The following is a 16848-nucleotide window of genomic DNA, read 5'->3' as shown; positions in this document are numbered from 1 at the left end:
CTCTTAGAATGTCACAACTGAAGAGGCTTAAATAACTCTTGGCATCAAAATTTAAAAATGGATCGTTTCACCCAAATAATCTTCAGTCACTTGCAGGAGTGGTTTACATTCATTCACCTATTAACTGTAGCTGTGTTCATGAGACACTCACATGGAATATTCCTACTATTCTTCAGGCCCCTTATTCACGGGTGTTCCAACCTCGTTGCTGTATAACCGGAGACTGAGCTGCAGCTGTCAGGATCCTAATTCCTTCTGCGAGGACTCAAGGACTTGTTGCCAGTGCGTACAGTAGCAAACTGCATGCTTTGGTGCTGGCTTTTCAGGCACCATCAGAGGTCTCATCAGCAAAACAAAAGTTGTGGATGATACTTTTTAACCTACCAGAAATTCAGCTAACTCGATTAGGTATGTCCAGACTTAACATTTAGTATATGTTGACCTTCAGACAGATACGTATAATAAAGACTGCTTTCTATAATGGAAGAGAAACTAAACTGGGAACAGAATGTGTGACCACTTTTACTATTGTTTAGCCATGTCACCTCAGGAATGTAATTTAACCTTTGGTTTTTCCTTATTTGTAAACTGTAGGGAAAATAATTTGTCTTCTAACTTACTGTAGAGAAAAATGTGGTGGCTGTGAAACATGTTTTGGGAGCCTTGACAGAAAGGAGTGCTATTTAAATTCATGGTAGTACAGTGATTATTATATGACTCAAAATTGAGATATAAGACATCAAATTGTTGCTTTCCAAAGTTGAAATAATAGTTTGTTTAAGCTTATTCACATGATATGCTCTATTTGAGAGGCATGAAATACTTTACTTTCTTCAGTTTTACTTTGCTGAGATGGTATGGATTCTTTAAATTAGAAGCTACTCAAAAGACCATTTGGCAGTTGGGCTATTTGACGTTGGGTACGTGCCAATGACACATTGATGAGAACAAGGTGAACTTTGAATTTATTGCCATGTAGGAAGATTTATTTTAGATTAATACTATGGTTTTTACTACATTGAATGGAACCCATTTTCTCCCAATGCTTTAATTACCTTTTAGGATTGCTATATAACTAGTCAATGTAAAGATGTTTTTCTTGTGATAGCTGAGCTAGTCTCTGGTGAGGAATGTGTTTTCTTTCTCCAGTAGCTTCTAAAATGTCTGACTCTGAAGCCTTTGTTCAAATTTTGTCTTGTATTAGATAGATTGTGTTTCCATGGTATTCCTTAAAGCATGATGTATTAATATATGATTTTAATATCATTTTCCTCTATATTTGAAGTTAAACTTCATTATGTAAACATAAAAGCACTAAACACATTTTGAATTAATTGCTACCATTTGCTATTTTAATGTATTATTTGCCTAGTTTTCAAGCAATGATCAAGAAAACATCAATATATAGTCATCCATTAGTTCATCACTTAATGGACCCAGAAGCTCAAAAAGGTAAATCATTTTATGTTCCTTTATGTAATTTGACTAATTGTAAGATGACAAACAATTAACAGAATATAGAACTTTACCTTTTTGGTGTTCATTAATGTTTTAAATGGAACTAGGACTTTTATCAATTGCATATTATTATCTAGGCTTGTGTTTCCTAACCTGTAAATATCTCTAAGAATGTTTAATGTTTCCTGCTATACCTATGGTCCTGATGATATGTTAGACATAATGTTGAAGACAATAAATTATAGACTTGCTAAATATTTTTTAATTTGCAAAAGTGGAATAATTCTTTTCCCAAGTGCTGTACACATAATTATGATCTCTGAGTTATTTCATTTCAGATAAGAAGATTGTAAGAGAGGTAAAAAGTCTTATGTAAAACTGCATGTTTTTACTAATGCTTTAATGAAAGATTATTTTAGACTATAAAAACATTCCCAGCCTTTGTTTATGGTTCCTCTGATGTATTAGGTAAAGGCAAATATATAATGTAATTGGCCTCTTGATGAAAGGGTAATTTAAGTTTGAATTCTACTACCAGTGTAGTTATTTGAAATGGACCCACCATTTTTACATCATCTTAAATAATGTGACTTTGCCCGGATTATGTAATATAACTGTCCCCATTATTTTGAGATAAAAAGTGCAGACATACACTCTTGACATAGACTAGAAGAATTATTAACATGTTTTTGTAGTATAAATTTTATTATTTTGGCTTCTTTCTCTCTCTCCTTTATCTACACACTGTGGATGTTTTCTAAGAACTACAGTCCTATTTTTTCTTCTTTCAGGCATACCAGGTGGCCTTTACCTAGGTGAGCATATTTCTAGGCCACAAGAGCTGGGTGTATGCCCAGTGTTGGCAGCCCATGTGGCTTAAACACTAATGGTTTTACCGTAGTGGTTTTTGCAAACCTAAACATGTAAAGTTGTAATCACTTACATTTAGATGATTTGAATGAAGAAGCAATTTCTGTGCAGTTTATGAATACAATTACATCATCATCAACAACACTTGGTATCGACTGTGTGTACGATAATTTGGCAAATTACGAAGGAAACGAAAGAAGTTCAAGGTAAGGTTGAGACAGAACTAGTATTAAAATATTTTACAATATGAACAGTCACACCCCATAATCATCTATATAGCCAAGTAAAACTTTAAAAACATGTTCACAGCACAGTCTAAGGAGATTAAGTGTCTGTTATTGGGGTAGAGTCAGAGGGCATTTTGTTGGAAAGACTTCCACTAACCAGAGGAACACTCAGTTCTCAAGTACTAACGGGTGTTGACTTGTCCTGTCCTAACTCTTTTATACTTAGTATCTTGTGCTTGGAAAGGATGGAGCAAACCCACAGCCCAGTTCTTCTATTTCAACATTGGCCTGAAGATCCTAGAATTACAAAATGTCACTTAGTTATAGCACACAGATTAAAGTTAGGACTATGGTGGATGCTAAAAACTCCTCTGTCTATGGTTTCTAACACTAGATTATAATCTAAGCTGTTTAAAACATAATCCACATTCTTCCAAATATCTTATGTTGTCTACCTCTTGCCAAAAGCCACATCTCCAGTTGTTAGCACTTGTAGCAATGTGTTATAAACTAGTGGTGTGTTCTTTAGGATCTGCACTCTTGGAGCAGGCTCATCCTAACCCAACGCTCAGTGGTTCCTGTGCACAATAACTCCTAAATTCTCCCTACCCACCCTGCCCCCAGCGCTTACTTGACATCCTACATACTGCCTTGTGTCAGTTTGGCTCCTTCAAGAAAACATGCAAAAATGGGATTAAATGTGCAAGGAATTTAATGGGGGAAATGTCTGTGGAGGGTAAAGAAGGAACCCAAGTAATCAGGGAGACCTTCAGGTCACGACTCGGGTCTGACACCTGTGAGGAGAGCGAGAACAGGCTGGGTAGGAAGAGACTCAGACTGCAACATAGTTCTGAGAAAGTCTCTGACAGGCAGATGGGAGTCCCTGAGCAAAAGTTGCTCACTAGAGGAGTGTCCTCTATGGAACAGCAATTGGCTGGCTTTAGTAGGCAGCCCTAGGGGGCAACATGGCCTCTGAGGAGCCAAAGGGGCAGCAGCTGGCACTATTGGGCAGTTATCCTCCCCATAGCAGGTTCTCTCTCTCTCTGTTGTTTCACTTATTTATGCATTCTTTGGTTGATTCTCATATGTGCCCTGACCACAGATCCAACCCACAACCTTGGTGTATTGGGACAATGCTCTTACCAACTATGCTACCTGGCCAGGGTGTGAGTAGGTTCTCTTAATCTGAGCTGTACACCTTTGTGGCTGGCACTTCATGCCACATTTTTTAAAAATACGCATTAAAAATTATTTTTCTTTGCCAATTTGCCTCTCCACCTATATTTTCTGTCTCAGTTTATGGCAATGCCATTTCGCTGGCTACCCAGAAACCTGGAATCATTCCAGTATTTCCCCTTTCCTCACGCCCTTCATTAAATCCCGTTGGTTTTACCTCATCATATGTTTTCCTACCCCTCACCACCTGTGTGCAGCCTCAGCCTTGATGCAGGTCTGTATTATTGCTGCTCTTGATGATTACAACTGCCTTCGAAAAGGCCGCCCCACCCTGGGCTAGCTCCCTTTCTTTATTCTCTCTAGTTCTTTCTCCATAGCTTACATGATCTTTTAAAAAATTTAAACCTTGCCACGTTCACCTTCTGTTTAAAATTATTCAGTGTTTCGATATTTCTTGTAGGATAAAGTCAAGACTTCTTAGCATGACATAAAGTGTTTTATCTCATGGTACTACCACAACTTATCCTACATTCTAGTTCTCAGAGTTTCACAAATTGGCAAATTGGTCAGGAGTCTGCTTGCCAGTGGGCTTTTGTGCATGTTTCCTATGTATGGCAGATACTGCCCTCTCTTATATGACTCACAAAGTCATCATCTTCAAGGCTCTGGTCATTCTTTCTTGAGTCCTCTGAGACATGGAACTTTCTATTTTTGAATTAAGTTTCTGTTATAGCACTTATATGCTGCTCTATCTTTGTGTTCATAGTGCCAAAGTACTCAATACCTTGAATTAATGAATTAGTAAATTAGATAATAATGGAAGCCTATTGGCTGGACTTAAAATTTGCTCGTTAGTGATGATCTTGTCTTCTTGGTCACCAGTCAGTTTAGTCCTTTCAGGACCAAGTATAATATATTACTTAGTGATATCACATGAAAATCTTTCACAAGGATCTTCATAAATCTTTAATAGAGCTGGATTAATGGGTAATATGGCTTTAGGAGCAATATTGCCTTAACATGCAAAGAAGAATGTTTACTTGAGTAATTTGTTGCTATTTAAGAAACACAACAAACTATAATCTGAAGCAGTATGTTTAATATACTAGTTAAAGCACCATAACACATATAATTAGTAAAGTGAGAATCATTCAACAACACATTTTACATGTTTTAAAAGTAACCTGAATAAAGTATATGCTAAATAAAACTAATAAATTTTCCACATATTGAATAAAAATAACGTAAATATAACAATCTGTCTTGGATGTCTTCAAATGTAAGGTTTAAATGTCAAGTCTGGTAGGTCTACTGCTATTTTATTTTATTTATTTATTTTAAACATATCTTTATTGATTTCAGAGAGAGGAAAGGAGAGGGACAGAGAGAGACAGAAACATCAATGATGAGAGAGTCATTGATTGAGCCCACAACCCAGGCATGTGCCCTGACCGGGAATCGAACCCCAATCGCCTGGATCCTGGGTCGATGCTCAACCTCTGAGCCACGCCTCACCAGGTGGCCTACTGCTATTTTAAAAGCTTACAGATTCATACTTGGCTCCTAGACCCAGTGCCGCTGCTTCAGTTCAGACTTTCATATTTTGTCTATATTGTATCAGTCTTCTAATTAGCTTCTAACTTAGCCTTTAGCTGCTGCTGCCACACGTAAGTTTTTAAATATCAAATTTGATCATGTTATTTTTTGTTCTAATGATCTTTATTGATTCCTCCTAACCATATAAAACAAAGGTAAACATTGCCCATAGATATGATCTCAACCTGCTTCTTCAGGCTTATTTTCTACAACATCCCAACATGCACCAGTGCCCAGATGACTGATGGCTCTTTAAGCCTGTCTTCAGCCTTGGTGGATGTTTCATCTTCCTTGGCTTTGCTTCCTCCCTTCTCTGCCTAGCAGTCTTTCTCATCCCTCTAATTTAGTGTGAACATCTCTTGAGAATGCTTCTCCTAATCTGACTGACCAGTGATGCTTACCATAGCACTTTAGAAATAATTCTTTTATTGCACTTACCTGGCATTTGTTTATATCTCTTCCCACTATGATCCCAGCAGCAAACTCTGAGTTCAACTAATTTCCCCCCCCAATTTCATACTGAGGAGGCTCAGTAAAAGCTGAATTTTCTTTCTTCTTGAATGTAATATTATTTGATCCACTTGATTAAAATTTTAGCCTCTGTACATTCTTGAAATTAAGCAGATATCTACGCAAAAAAAGTTTATGAGATCTCAGGAATTTGTTTCAACATAAGAACTCAAGACCTTGACATACTGAGGCACTCAGAATTCTATCTTTCAGGTTAGCTCGTGACCATTTACTAATCTGAAAATACCTTTAGCATCTTTTTTCTTTTTAGTCTCTATCTAGATGTTTCTTAAGAAGTGATGACATTCAATTTTGAATAGAAGATTCAACTGAATGACAGTCTCTTTCATTTAGTTGAGGGGTTTTTACTTTAAATTTTGCTGACAGGTTTTCATGACAGTCCTCTAATGGAAGCTTAAATTCACTTGTCATAGCTATTAAGGATTTTTTTTTTTTTGGTATATTTCTGTGATCTGACCCTTCCACTTATTATTGTTGTTACTGACCTTAAAAGGATAAAAGAGAAGAATACAGATGAGCCTGTATTTTCAAAGGCTTGCTGCAGTCCAGCCTTGGAAGTCAATTCCCTGTTGCATTTTCCTCTTAAGAAAATCACCATCATAATGTGGCAAAATCTTGCTAATCTTCACTTCATAATTAATTCTCAGGAGAACAAGAGCTCCTGGTAGATTTTGTTCACTATCAGCAAGGATTTTGCAGCAGGAAATGGTGTTAAGATGTTCAAAAAGCATTAAAATAGATAAGCTCAAGATAGCAACATAGTTGTAATACTGTCTTGATTATTTTATTTACAATCTGTTTTAACATTTATGTTTTAATATTAAATTCATTAATAAAATAATACTCTAAGATTATAGTAGATAGCTTTTATCTAAAGGTACAGATATCAGGGTTTTTCTGCTTTTCATATAAGAAAGCCAAGGTTCATCATTTTGTGTAGCATGAACTGATTTTAGTTACTTGTCCTGGGGCATGAGTGCTAGATAACAAAGAGAGAATGTGTGGAAAAATTATTTTTCAGAAATGTAAATTAAATTTCATCGCATGATAATGCTATTAACTTTTTGAGACAATTCATCTTCAAATCATAACTAAGAACCAAAGAATATCTACTCATTTATTAATCTTATCAAGATCCAATCCCATATTTGACAAATAGCTATGCATACACTTTGAGGGACACATTCTTTGTATATAATGTTTGGGGCATAGATTTCTCCCTTTTACTACAACAAAGCTACATTAGGGACACCCTTATAACAGTGCAGCTCTTTTTATTAGATTCCAGTTCAGAGGTTCTTGTCCTCAAACTTGAAATGGGTGGTGATACTGTTAAAACTTAATATCAAACATGTCTTTCAGTTTAAACAAATGACTATTATTAAAATTATCTCAAAATCTTTCAGTAGAAGTTAATGCTGAAAAAAGCAGTCACAGTTTTAAGGTGGAAATAATTGTATGTGTGTATTTGCTTTTAAAATCTCACATATCTAGACAAATTATTTTAAGCAGCCATGTTTGGTAAATTTTGGCTTCTTGGTAAAATTATGTTAATTTTTATGAGTGTTACTTCTTATGGGATGACTGTGGTATTCATATAGTATTTAAATACAAAGAGATTATAGATATAAAACATTTTCAATTAAATCTTATTCAACATGATAATGTTTTCTATATAATATGTGGTCATCATAGGTGTATAACTAATTTTGAATTACCATATCTAATGGGTAAAATAGAGCTCTTTTAGAATGAATATGCAGTTAATAGTGGTTATTGTTTCATGAAATCTCTTTGAGGATCCTTTATTTTGGGGTATAAGTAATTTTCATTTATAATAATATATCCACACATATACTTCAAATCTCATTTCCTTATAAAGGTAACGATATGGTCATTCTTAAAAAGAAATAACTAGCTCTTTATTTAGAAACACAGTAAAAAACCAGAAATTATTTGTTATTACACTGTAGTTTTTAGAACAAAAACACTAATCTCACAACTAACCTTTAAAAAAGAAAGTGCAAAATCAGTTTGTAGCAGTAAAGTTTTTATATCAAAGACTGGAACTTTAGGAGATGCTCCTGGGATTTAGTGTACTCAAACATCTATTAATCCCTGATATCTTAGGTGACTTGTCAAAGAAGTGCTGCATTTACAAGGAGTTTGTGAGGAGGCCCAAGAGGGCATATTCAGCTAAAGGCCAAGGAAGCAATTAATGTTCTTTGCTTTTCCCTAAAGAACTTCCACAGCAAGCATTGCACCCCTACCCCATCTTAGCAGGCAAGTGAATATAGTGAAATGAAAGTTAAAGTTCAAATAAAACATAATACTGATATCATTTGGTTCTTATAGTTCTTCCTGAATGTGAGTGCATGCCATTGTTTAAAGAGAAAGATCGGTAAATATATTACAAGAGGGGGACTCTTGCTGAAGAATATCAATTTTTCATTTCTTTGTTTTCTCTGCATCTCTGCCAAGGGTCAATCGATGTTTGTGGTGCTGGTAGAGTAGGGTACTAGATCGGGTCTTTCCTGTGGCGTGTAGTCAAGTTGGAATTCTTTTGGGGAATACTTGATTTTATATGGATCCTAAGCAGGACAGAATTTAGGACAGGAAATCATCTGTTAATTTCACAGGCTGACATGGGGTTCTTTTTCTGTGTTTCATTGTGCTTTCCTTTCACCTCGATTTTGAGAGTTGCCATATAGCATTGTATTGTCTATTTGCATCTCTCTCTCTACATATCTGTCAGCTTCACCAGCACAAGGACTGTATCCTTGAATTTTTTCATTCTCAGTCACTAGACAGTGTGCAGGATTTAGTAAGTACTCAGTGAATACTTGTTGAATGAATAAATAAATGAATTTCTTAGCCTGTTATTTAGAACACATCTCTTAGGCCTGCTGATGAATCTAACTCCCTGTTCATCCACTTCCCTTCCAAAGTCTGATCTCCCCCCTGCCCCGTCTTCCTCCACTACTGGCTTCCTTTCGCCTACTTTTATTTTTTACTTTCCTACATTTCCTTAGCACATTGTATCTCTGTGATAGCACTTCTCCACATGATGGCATGTAGTTATTTTATTGAATCAGAAATTCCATGGCCCTTGTCCATCTGATATATCCCTAATACCTTGAAAGAATGGTCTTCTGGTTTCTGTTTGATAGCTTCTGGGGACTGATTACCTACTGCCTCTAAGATAAGTCATTTTATTTTTGAAAAGATGTGATTTTTAGAAAAATGTTAAAAATCTGCTTTATTGTAATTTTTCCCCCTTGGGTTCATATTCTGCTCTCTGGAAAACACACACACACACACACACACACACACACACACACACACACACACACTCCTATCTCTTTTATTTGCTGCTTCCTCAGATTTATGAAAACTCTTGTGTTCCCTCAGTTGTTTCTTCTTTATGATGAAAATGCTGATTTTCCCAATCTGTCCTCATATGGCTGAGTGTCAAGATTTCTCACTTCACAATTGTTCCAGTTTCTCAGTGTCACTTTAAAATAGGGTTTTCCAAACTTAACATGGGGCTGCAAATATGACCTGGCCACTTTCAAATAGAACAGATCCTTTACTGCCCTCATTTTAAAATAAGGCCTCGGTATATTAGCTTTTTTGATAGTTGTATTTTACTTTTGAGTAATATTGAGTTCTCAGCCACTTAAATTCATATATTTTTCCCCCTCCACAAATAGGTCAACCTGAATGTAGACTTTACATTTGTCTTTATCAAATTTCATATTAAGTTCAATCCACTGGTATAGCCAGCCCATCAAGATATTTTGTATCACATTCAGTTTTCTACTGTAATTCCCTATTACATTCAAATCGTTTCAGTATGTGATCATACTCAATATCATCAGTCAAACCAGTAACAAAAATGTCAGTCAGAGCAAAGCTATAAACACCTATTTATTAGAAAGATCTATCTAGGTGGGCATCAAAGCCAAGTACTTAGGGAGTATTATGTAAAAACTAGCTTACATCCAATTCAGAATTTCTTCATGGGGATGTCATGAGGTGCCACATGTATTACTGAAGTTCAGACAGTTGTGTCTGTGCATTTCTACTTATCCTGAGGCCAGGTACCATGTCTGTCTGGCTAACAGCTATCTCCCCATTATCTAGCCCAGGGCCTGGTACATAGTAGGCCTTCAATATATACAGTTTTGTTGAAAGAGTAAATGGAACAACCAAGGAACAAATGTTCTGGCTTAAGTTTTAAAAGTGAATTTTTTTCTACCTATCTCTTTTAAAGAATTACAAACTTTTTCCTTTTCTTGATTTCATAACACTATTTCCTTTTTGTGCTCAAAGTTCAGTCTTTATTTTCTACCTTCTCTTCTGAAGAGAATGAAGCATGGATTCATTAGTGTTGAGGTGAGGGAAGTGGCAGAGAACAAAGACAAGACTTGAAGGATCAGCGGGCTGTAAGGATTAGTGTAAGAAATAAGTAGTTTCTCTATTAATGGAAATCATAGGTTAAACCCAAGACACACGTCCTTTACGAAGCCATCCCTGAGTAACCTCCACCACAGTGATTTCCCCCTTCTTTATTTAACTATAAAATTTTCTCCCCACCAGGCATTATTGAGGTATAATGTTATATATTTAAGATGTATAATTTAAATATATAAAATATATAATATTGTATTTATATAAATGTGTGATGTTTCACACATTGTGAAATGAACACCATAATCAAGTTAGTATATCCATCACCTCACATAGTTATCATTTTCTCATTCTATAGAGAGAATACTTAAGATCTACTCTCTTAGTAAATTTAAGTAAAATACATTATTATTAACTCTAGTTACTGTGCTGTACTTTAGATTTCCAGAACTTATTCATCTTGCATAACCAAAACTTTGTACTCTTTGACCAACATCTCATTTCCCCCACCTCTCAGCCCCTGGCTACCACCATTCTACTCTGTCTCTATGAGTGACTGGAATTTTCAATTGTAACAGTTCAATATCACATAATCCAGTATTTTTAATTATATGGTGATCTTGTTTTATCATTTAGTTTTATAACCAAAATATCATAAAAGCTATAATAATTTATTGATTCCTATGTAATTATAGACAAGGTGCTAAATACTTTACATGCATCATCTTATTTAAATCTTCCAACACGTTTTTTAAAATATGTTTTTATTGATTTCAGAGAGAGGAAGGGAGAGGGAGAGAGAGATAGAAACATCAATGATGAGAGAGAATCATTGATCTGCTGCCTCCCGCATGCCCCCCTACTGGGGATCAAGCCTGCAACCAGGGCATGTGCCCTGACAGGGAATTGAACCAGGTTCACAGGTTGAAGCTCACCCACTGAGCCATGCTGGCTCCCAACACTTTTTGATGTATGTTTTTCTGTCTTTCCCATTTTACAAATAAGAAATTGGAGGCTTAGAGAGACATATATATCTTGCTCCATAAATAGTTTGTAAATTCTTTGGGACTATTAGGTTCTTTCAAAATTACATCTTTTTAATAATTTAGAGAGGAGGCTTTGGAAGAACCAAAAAAAGGAGCTCTTTCTTGGCTCCTTTATTTACAAGTTGTGTGAGTTTGGTCAATTAATAAAGCTCTCTGAGTCCTAGTTTTGTTATCTGTAAAAGTGCAAATAATAATGTATATCTTACAGGGTTTGTTGCAAAAAGTACATGAAATATATGCAATGTATTTAACATGGTCTGACATGTGAAGAAAGTGCTCAGTGATTGGTAGTTAATGTTGCTTATTAATTTATGCAATGTTGTGGATGTTATGGTGCCATGAGTTTCCCCAAAATAATAACATAAAAATAAGTAATAATACCATAATAGAAGAGTATATTGTTGGGTGGTGTTAAATATTTTTTATTGAATAAAGGCAGGTCATAAAGGATATACATTACTGAAATAACAAAAACTGCATAATGCTGCCAATGTGAACATTTGGGTTCTTATATTCCATCACCAGTATTTTTTTTGTCTGGATGAATGTATTGGGCTGCCTTAAAATATATTGCTTTAAAAAACTATATTAATATTTGTTTCACATACCACTGGAGGAATGGACAGTGGTGATTTCAGCTTCAGTGCAATTGGAAAGATGTTGCCATCCTGATGTATGAAATGTTAGCTTACATCATGAGTCATTTTCAAATAGTTCATCTTACTAGTACATTGCACCTAAAGTCAATGAATATTCAAAAGTAACTTAGAATAAGTAGGAACATTGCATTTCTATCAGGTTCTCCTTTTTCCTGGTTTTACTAACACAACCGTTAACAATTGCCTTTTTCTTTTCCTTTCAGGGGACAGAGAAGACAATGATGACAAGAAAGTGGTTGCAGAGATCATGGCAAGATGTTTTATTCCAGCTCTAGTAACAACCACCCCCTGGGAGGGGTTTCGTTTTGTTGGTCATGAGATTCGAATTACTGAAGCCATGGATTGTTATGGTGCTGTCGTTTGGCCATCGGTATAACTTCATGCAAAATTTGCTACATTTCATTTATTTTCAGTCAGTTTTGTTCATTATCATATGCTATTTGGAAAAAGGAAATAGGTTTCATAGTTCTATTTTTTTTACCTCAAACAACAGTAAAATTTAGGAATCTTGAAATTGGGAAACTGCTTCCACCAATTAATTCTATTTTTGACATGTAGGATTAATAAAAAAATGTTTACAACTTGAGTTTTTTGTGGCCCTAAGAGTTTAGAATAGTGAACATTTTATTTCCCATTTAACTGTTCCATTCAAGTTAAACAGTTATAATGAAATGTTTACCAGTGTCAACATGGAGAATATTCTAAAATATTCTCCTTTACTAATTGTCTCATGAAGGGTGCAGACCCTTCACTACTGTTTGCTCCAATCCCACACACTTCTTTGAAATGATTATTATTAGAAATTACTTTTTTTAAAGATAATGAAACCTAAGCAACTGAAATCCATGTTTGTCGTTGTGTCTTTTCTCCTCAACAACCCTCAAAGACTTTTTCTAGCCTAAATGTTGAGCCTTTGGAGGATGTACTTCTGTAGTGATATCTGCGTATTCACACAAATACACACACGTACATGTCAGAGCACTAGTGGGATACTTATTTAATAGAGTTTAATTGTACGTTCTGTTATTACTGGCCAAGCATTATTTTTTCTTTTTTAAACTTTCATAGGCCCTTGTTTTATGCTATTTTCTGGAAACAAATGTAAAGCAGTATAATATGGTTGACAAAAATGTGATTGAAATTGGAGCTGGAACAGGGCTTGTCTCCATTGTGGCAAGTTTACTTGGTAAGTAGGTATTTTTGATTGAATTGGAGTTTGAATAATTTAATGATCAAATATCATTAGCTGCTTTTATTATCCAGTGTACTATGACCTGTACCTATTTTTAACTCCTTAATTGTTTGAATGGGCTTCATCAATTTTAAAGTCACCTTACTGGTTTCTTTCAGACTTTTCTGTGAAGTTGTATTAATTCTTCTCATGGAATGCTAAGTTACAAATGTATTCTAATTTGGAGGTGCACTTAAGCATCCTGGCTGCTAGAGGAGATGCATGACATACTAAGTATAGGCAGAATCTACTGCTGCTGACTCTGTTCTTTATCTAAATTTTAGCCCATTTTAACATTTCCATGTAGCCATTTATTCCTTTTGGGTTTTGAAGTCCTATGCTTTTATGAAAAAGCCCCTGTTAGAATAAAGAAGGAATATTAGAAATCATGTCTGCTTCTAATTTTATGTGTTTGCCCTTGAATTTTTCTCAGTTCATTTTCATTCCTCTTTTGCAATCTCTTGTTCTCTCACCAGAATCTTCTTTTCCAACTAAATGTGTGATGGTCTCTATATATGCCTCAGCCTGCTCCAGTTCAGTCTTTTTGTTGTTGTTTAGATTTCATTGCCATAATTTAGCTGCCTTTTCTGATGTGTGCTACTCAAATCTGTCTTGATTTCCTTTATCTTCAGAAGTACACACCTGCCACTATAAAATCTTGAGAAAAATTCAAGATTTAGCAGTTTATAACTTTCTAAACACTGGGAAAATATAGGACCCTTGAAGCCCTCCCCAAATATATATATATATTTGATTTCTCTGTCCTGATATTGCTTTCCAAAGTCACCATTCCATTTTTGTATGGATAGAGTCTAAGGCACTATTGGATTTGTACCTGAAGGTTCCCTATCTAGGAGCAGAATTTGTGTTTGGGAATTTGTTTCATTAGAAAGAGTTTATCCTTTTGATATGCTTGTATGTCTGGACACAGATGTCAGAAGATTGAAGCTTTCTTTAGTTAGTATTCAAAAAGTGGTGTTCACCTCTCTAGACATAAATATATTGTCAGATATTTTATACTTAATGTAATAGGGGTGTATTCCTTATCTTGGGATTTTAAAAAGATTTGTTGAAAATGATAAAGCCACCCACATTAGAGTTGAAGACTCATATTTCTGCGATTCTACCAATGATGTGCATATTTCTCCTCCCATTTTAATATTTTCCACAAAATACAACTAATGACCAGAGAAACTTGCCATTGGGGCTAAGGAATGGGTTCTAAATTGGTCTGGGCTGAACTAGACTTCTCTTCCAGTTCTGCTTTCTCATTGGTTACCCTAGTCTGTTCTTGTCTGATGATGTGGAGTTGACCAATCCTAGATTTATTTACACATTATTTTCAGGCTCTACTGCTGCTCAAAGTTTACTTTAAGGGCCAAATTTTATTGGTTCTTGGTTTCCACAATTTTGCCCCTTCTGATTTCCTCCTGAAAGTGATCACCACCACCACTATTCATTTTTAACTCAGAATTGGTTTATGTCTGCATCTGAGCATTCTGTTCCGCATCTCTGATCTTTGGCTGTATGAGCACTATATGCTGCTGTGGCTAGGTTTTAAACATCTTTTGATGGGAAGACTCACACTTAAAATGGGGTCAAGCTGAAAACTTGAGCATAAACGTAGATGTCATGATACTGTGAAGGTAATGCCATTTCCTTCCTCCACTTGAGCACTCCCTATTCAGCGATAGGATGCCCAGTGTTGTGTACACTTTTTTGGTCTCACAGGCTCAGAATTCCTTTAGGGAAGAACCTGGTCATTTTTCAACAATGATGTCTGGTAGTTTCAGTGAGGGTACCAAATATTTTTAATTTCCCTTTCTCTTGATTATTTTTTTCATAGCATGTAGTAGACAAGTAGAAAATAACAACAACAAAACAAAGAAGAAGCCAGGGAAACAGAAAAATGCAGTGGGGTGCAAAAGTACCATGGGAATCTAAAAATGTTTTTAAGGGGAGACGTAAAGCTGCCCTAGCATCCCCTTTGAAAGGGATTTTTCTGCTGTTTGTATTAACCAGTTTTTTTTCCTGGGACTAGCAGTTGTGCAGAATTGCAGAATGCATGTTGGCTTGATACCTGATTGTTTACTTTATCCCACGAGAGTTACTTTTCCTACTGCCCTTTGCTTCACAGGTGCACATGTGACTGCCACAGATTTACCTGAATTACTTGGAAACCTGCAATATAATATATCCCGAAACACCAAAATGAAATGTAAGCACTTGCCTCAGGTTAAAGAACTCTCCTGGGGCATCGCTTTAGACAAGAACTTCCCCAGGTCTTCTAACAATTTTGATTATATTCTTGCGGCTGATGTTGTCTATGCTCATCCTTTCCTGGAAGAACTCCTCATTACCTTTGACCATCTGTGCAAAGAAACTACCATCATCCTTTGGGTCATGAAATTCAGGTTAGAGAAAGAAAATAAATTTGTAGATAGATTTAAGGAGTTGTTTGACCTGGAAGAGATTTCTAGTTTCCCTAGCCTGAATATTAAGTTGTATAAAGCTATGAAGAAAAATCGAAGGAGTGCATGATATCCTCAAACAAAGACTTGGGAGGCAAAGGCAATTTCTAGTAGATTATGACTTTAAAGAAAACTCTGGATAATCTGATGTAACACTGACTTTCCCAAGGGGGAACACACACACACTTGCTATACCCCAGATAGGGATTTTCCCAGATGTAGCATGTGGGTCTGGAGGATGGCAAAGCCATATTATGTTTTTATTGGTTAGGACAATGTCTGTTTTTAATTATCCCTCCCTCCATAGCATCATTTGTTATTATTGTCATTTTAATAATAGTGCAATTATTGTTATTTTTAATGTATAACTGTAGAATGGTGGTTTTCAATAATGATATATCTAAAATAAACTTATATGATTCTCTCCTTAGAAATAAAGAAATGGACTATAGTGGGATCTGCAAATAATCTGAAAGGGCAGGTACATAATATAATGGCAAATGTTAGATTATTGTGGTTTTCATTAGTGCCAGCCTATAGGCAGTCCATCACCTCTGCTTGGCAGGGTGGGCCTTCAGCACAACCTCTGAAATCAATCAAGCTTGTGGATTTGAGGTTACAGGCAAGGACATTTCACTTTAGTAAATGAAAAATGAATGGAAGCAAACATAAAAAGTTGGGATTTTGGAGGAATTATTGTCTTATTTTTAAGCCAAGTACAGTTATTTTTCTTTTATCACAGAAACAGAAATAAATATAAAAACTTTGGGTTGAAAATACACATAAAACAACATAGACTCTAATCTCAAATAACCAGACAAATGGCTGTTTTTAAAGTTTAAAGTTCTGATGAACACATATAGATCTAAATATTTGAAATATTATGTGACTTTTTCCCCCACATGGGCCTTAAGAGATTAGAATAAGTCTGAAGTGATTAAAGTCAGTTCAAGGAGAGCAAAAATTTAGAATTTTGTACCATGTAACAAGAGAATATTGGTTGGTAACTACTCTGCAGTGTCCCTAGGAATGTTTGAGAGGCTATTACTGTGCCCTCAGGGTGATATTTGCTCTCCTAAACCCAGCCCTTTCTGCTTTGCTGGAATTTCTTAGTCCACTCAGGGTTGAGTAGAGCTAAAAATAATATTTCCTAGGACCCTGATCTGTAAG

The 16848-nt window shown here is 35.5% G+C and overlaps 1 protein-coding gene across 2 annotated transcripts; it reads left to right on the top strand.

Moving 5' to 3' along the window:
- Positions 1–372: 372 nt before the first annotated feature.
- METTL21C (methyltransferase 21C, AARS1 lysine) lies at positions 373–16128 on the top strand (the record flags this gene model as incomplete). 2 transcript variants are annotated; one of them, XM_081128984.1, is made up of 6 exons in its annotated part: positions 373–408; positions 1373–1452; positions 2250–2273; positions 12180–12346; positions 13045–13162; positions 15345–16128. In XM_081128984.1, 5 exons carry the CDS (start codon positions 1383–1385, stop codon positions 15746–15748), a joined length of 783 nt encoding a protein of 260 aa, XP_080985110.1. In that variant the 3' UTR covers positions 15749–16128. The 2 variants fall into 2 exon arrangements, with proteins under 2 accessions (XP_080985110.1, XP_080985109.1); XM_081128983.1 differs by lacking the exons at positions 373–408; positions 2250–2273 and having other exon boundaries at positions 1356–1452.
- Between the last annotated feature and the right edge of the window lie 720 nt (positions 16129–16848).

Source organism: Miniopterus schreibersii, assembly GCF_964146895.1.
Source record: "Miniopterus schreibersii genome assembly, chromosome: 2".
Classification (NCBI taxonomy): Eukaryota; Metazoa; Chordata; class Mammalia; order Chiroptera; family Miniopteridae; genus Miniopterus; species Miniopterus schreibersii.
This window is presented reverse-complemented; position numbering and strand designations above follow the sequence as displayed.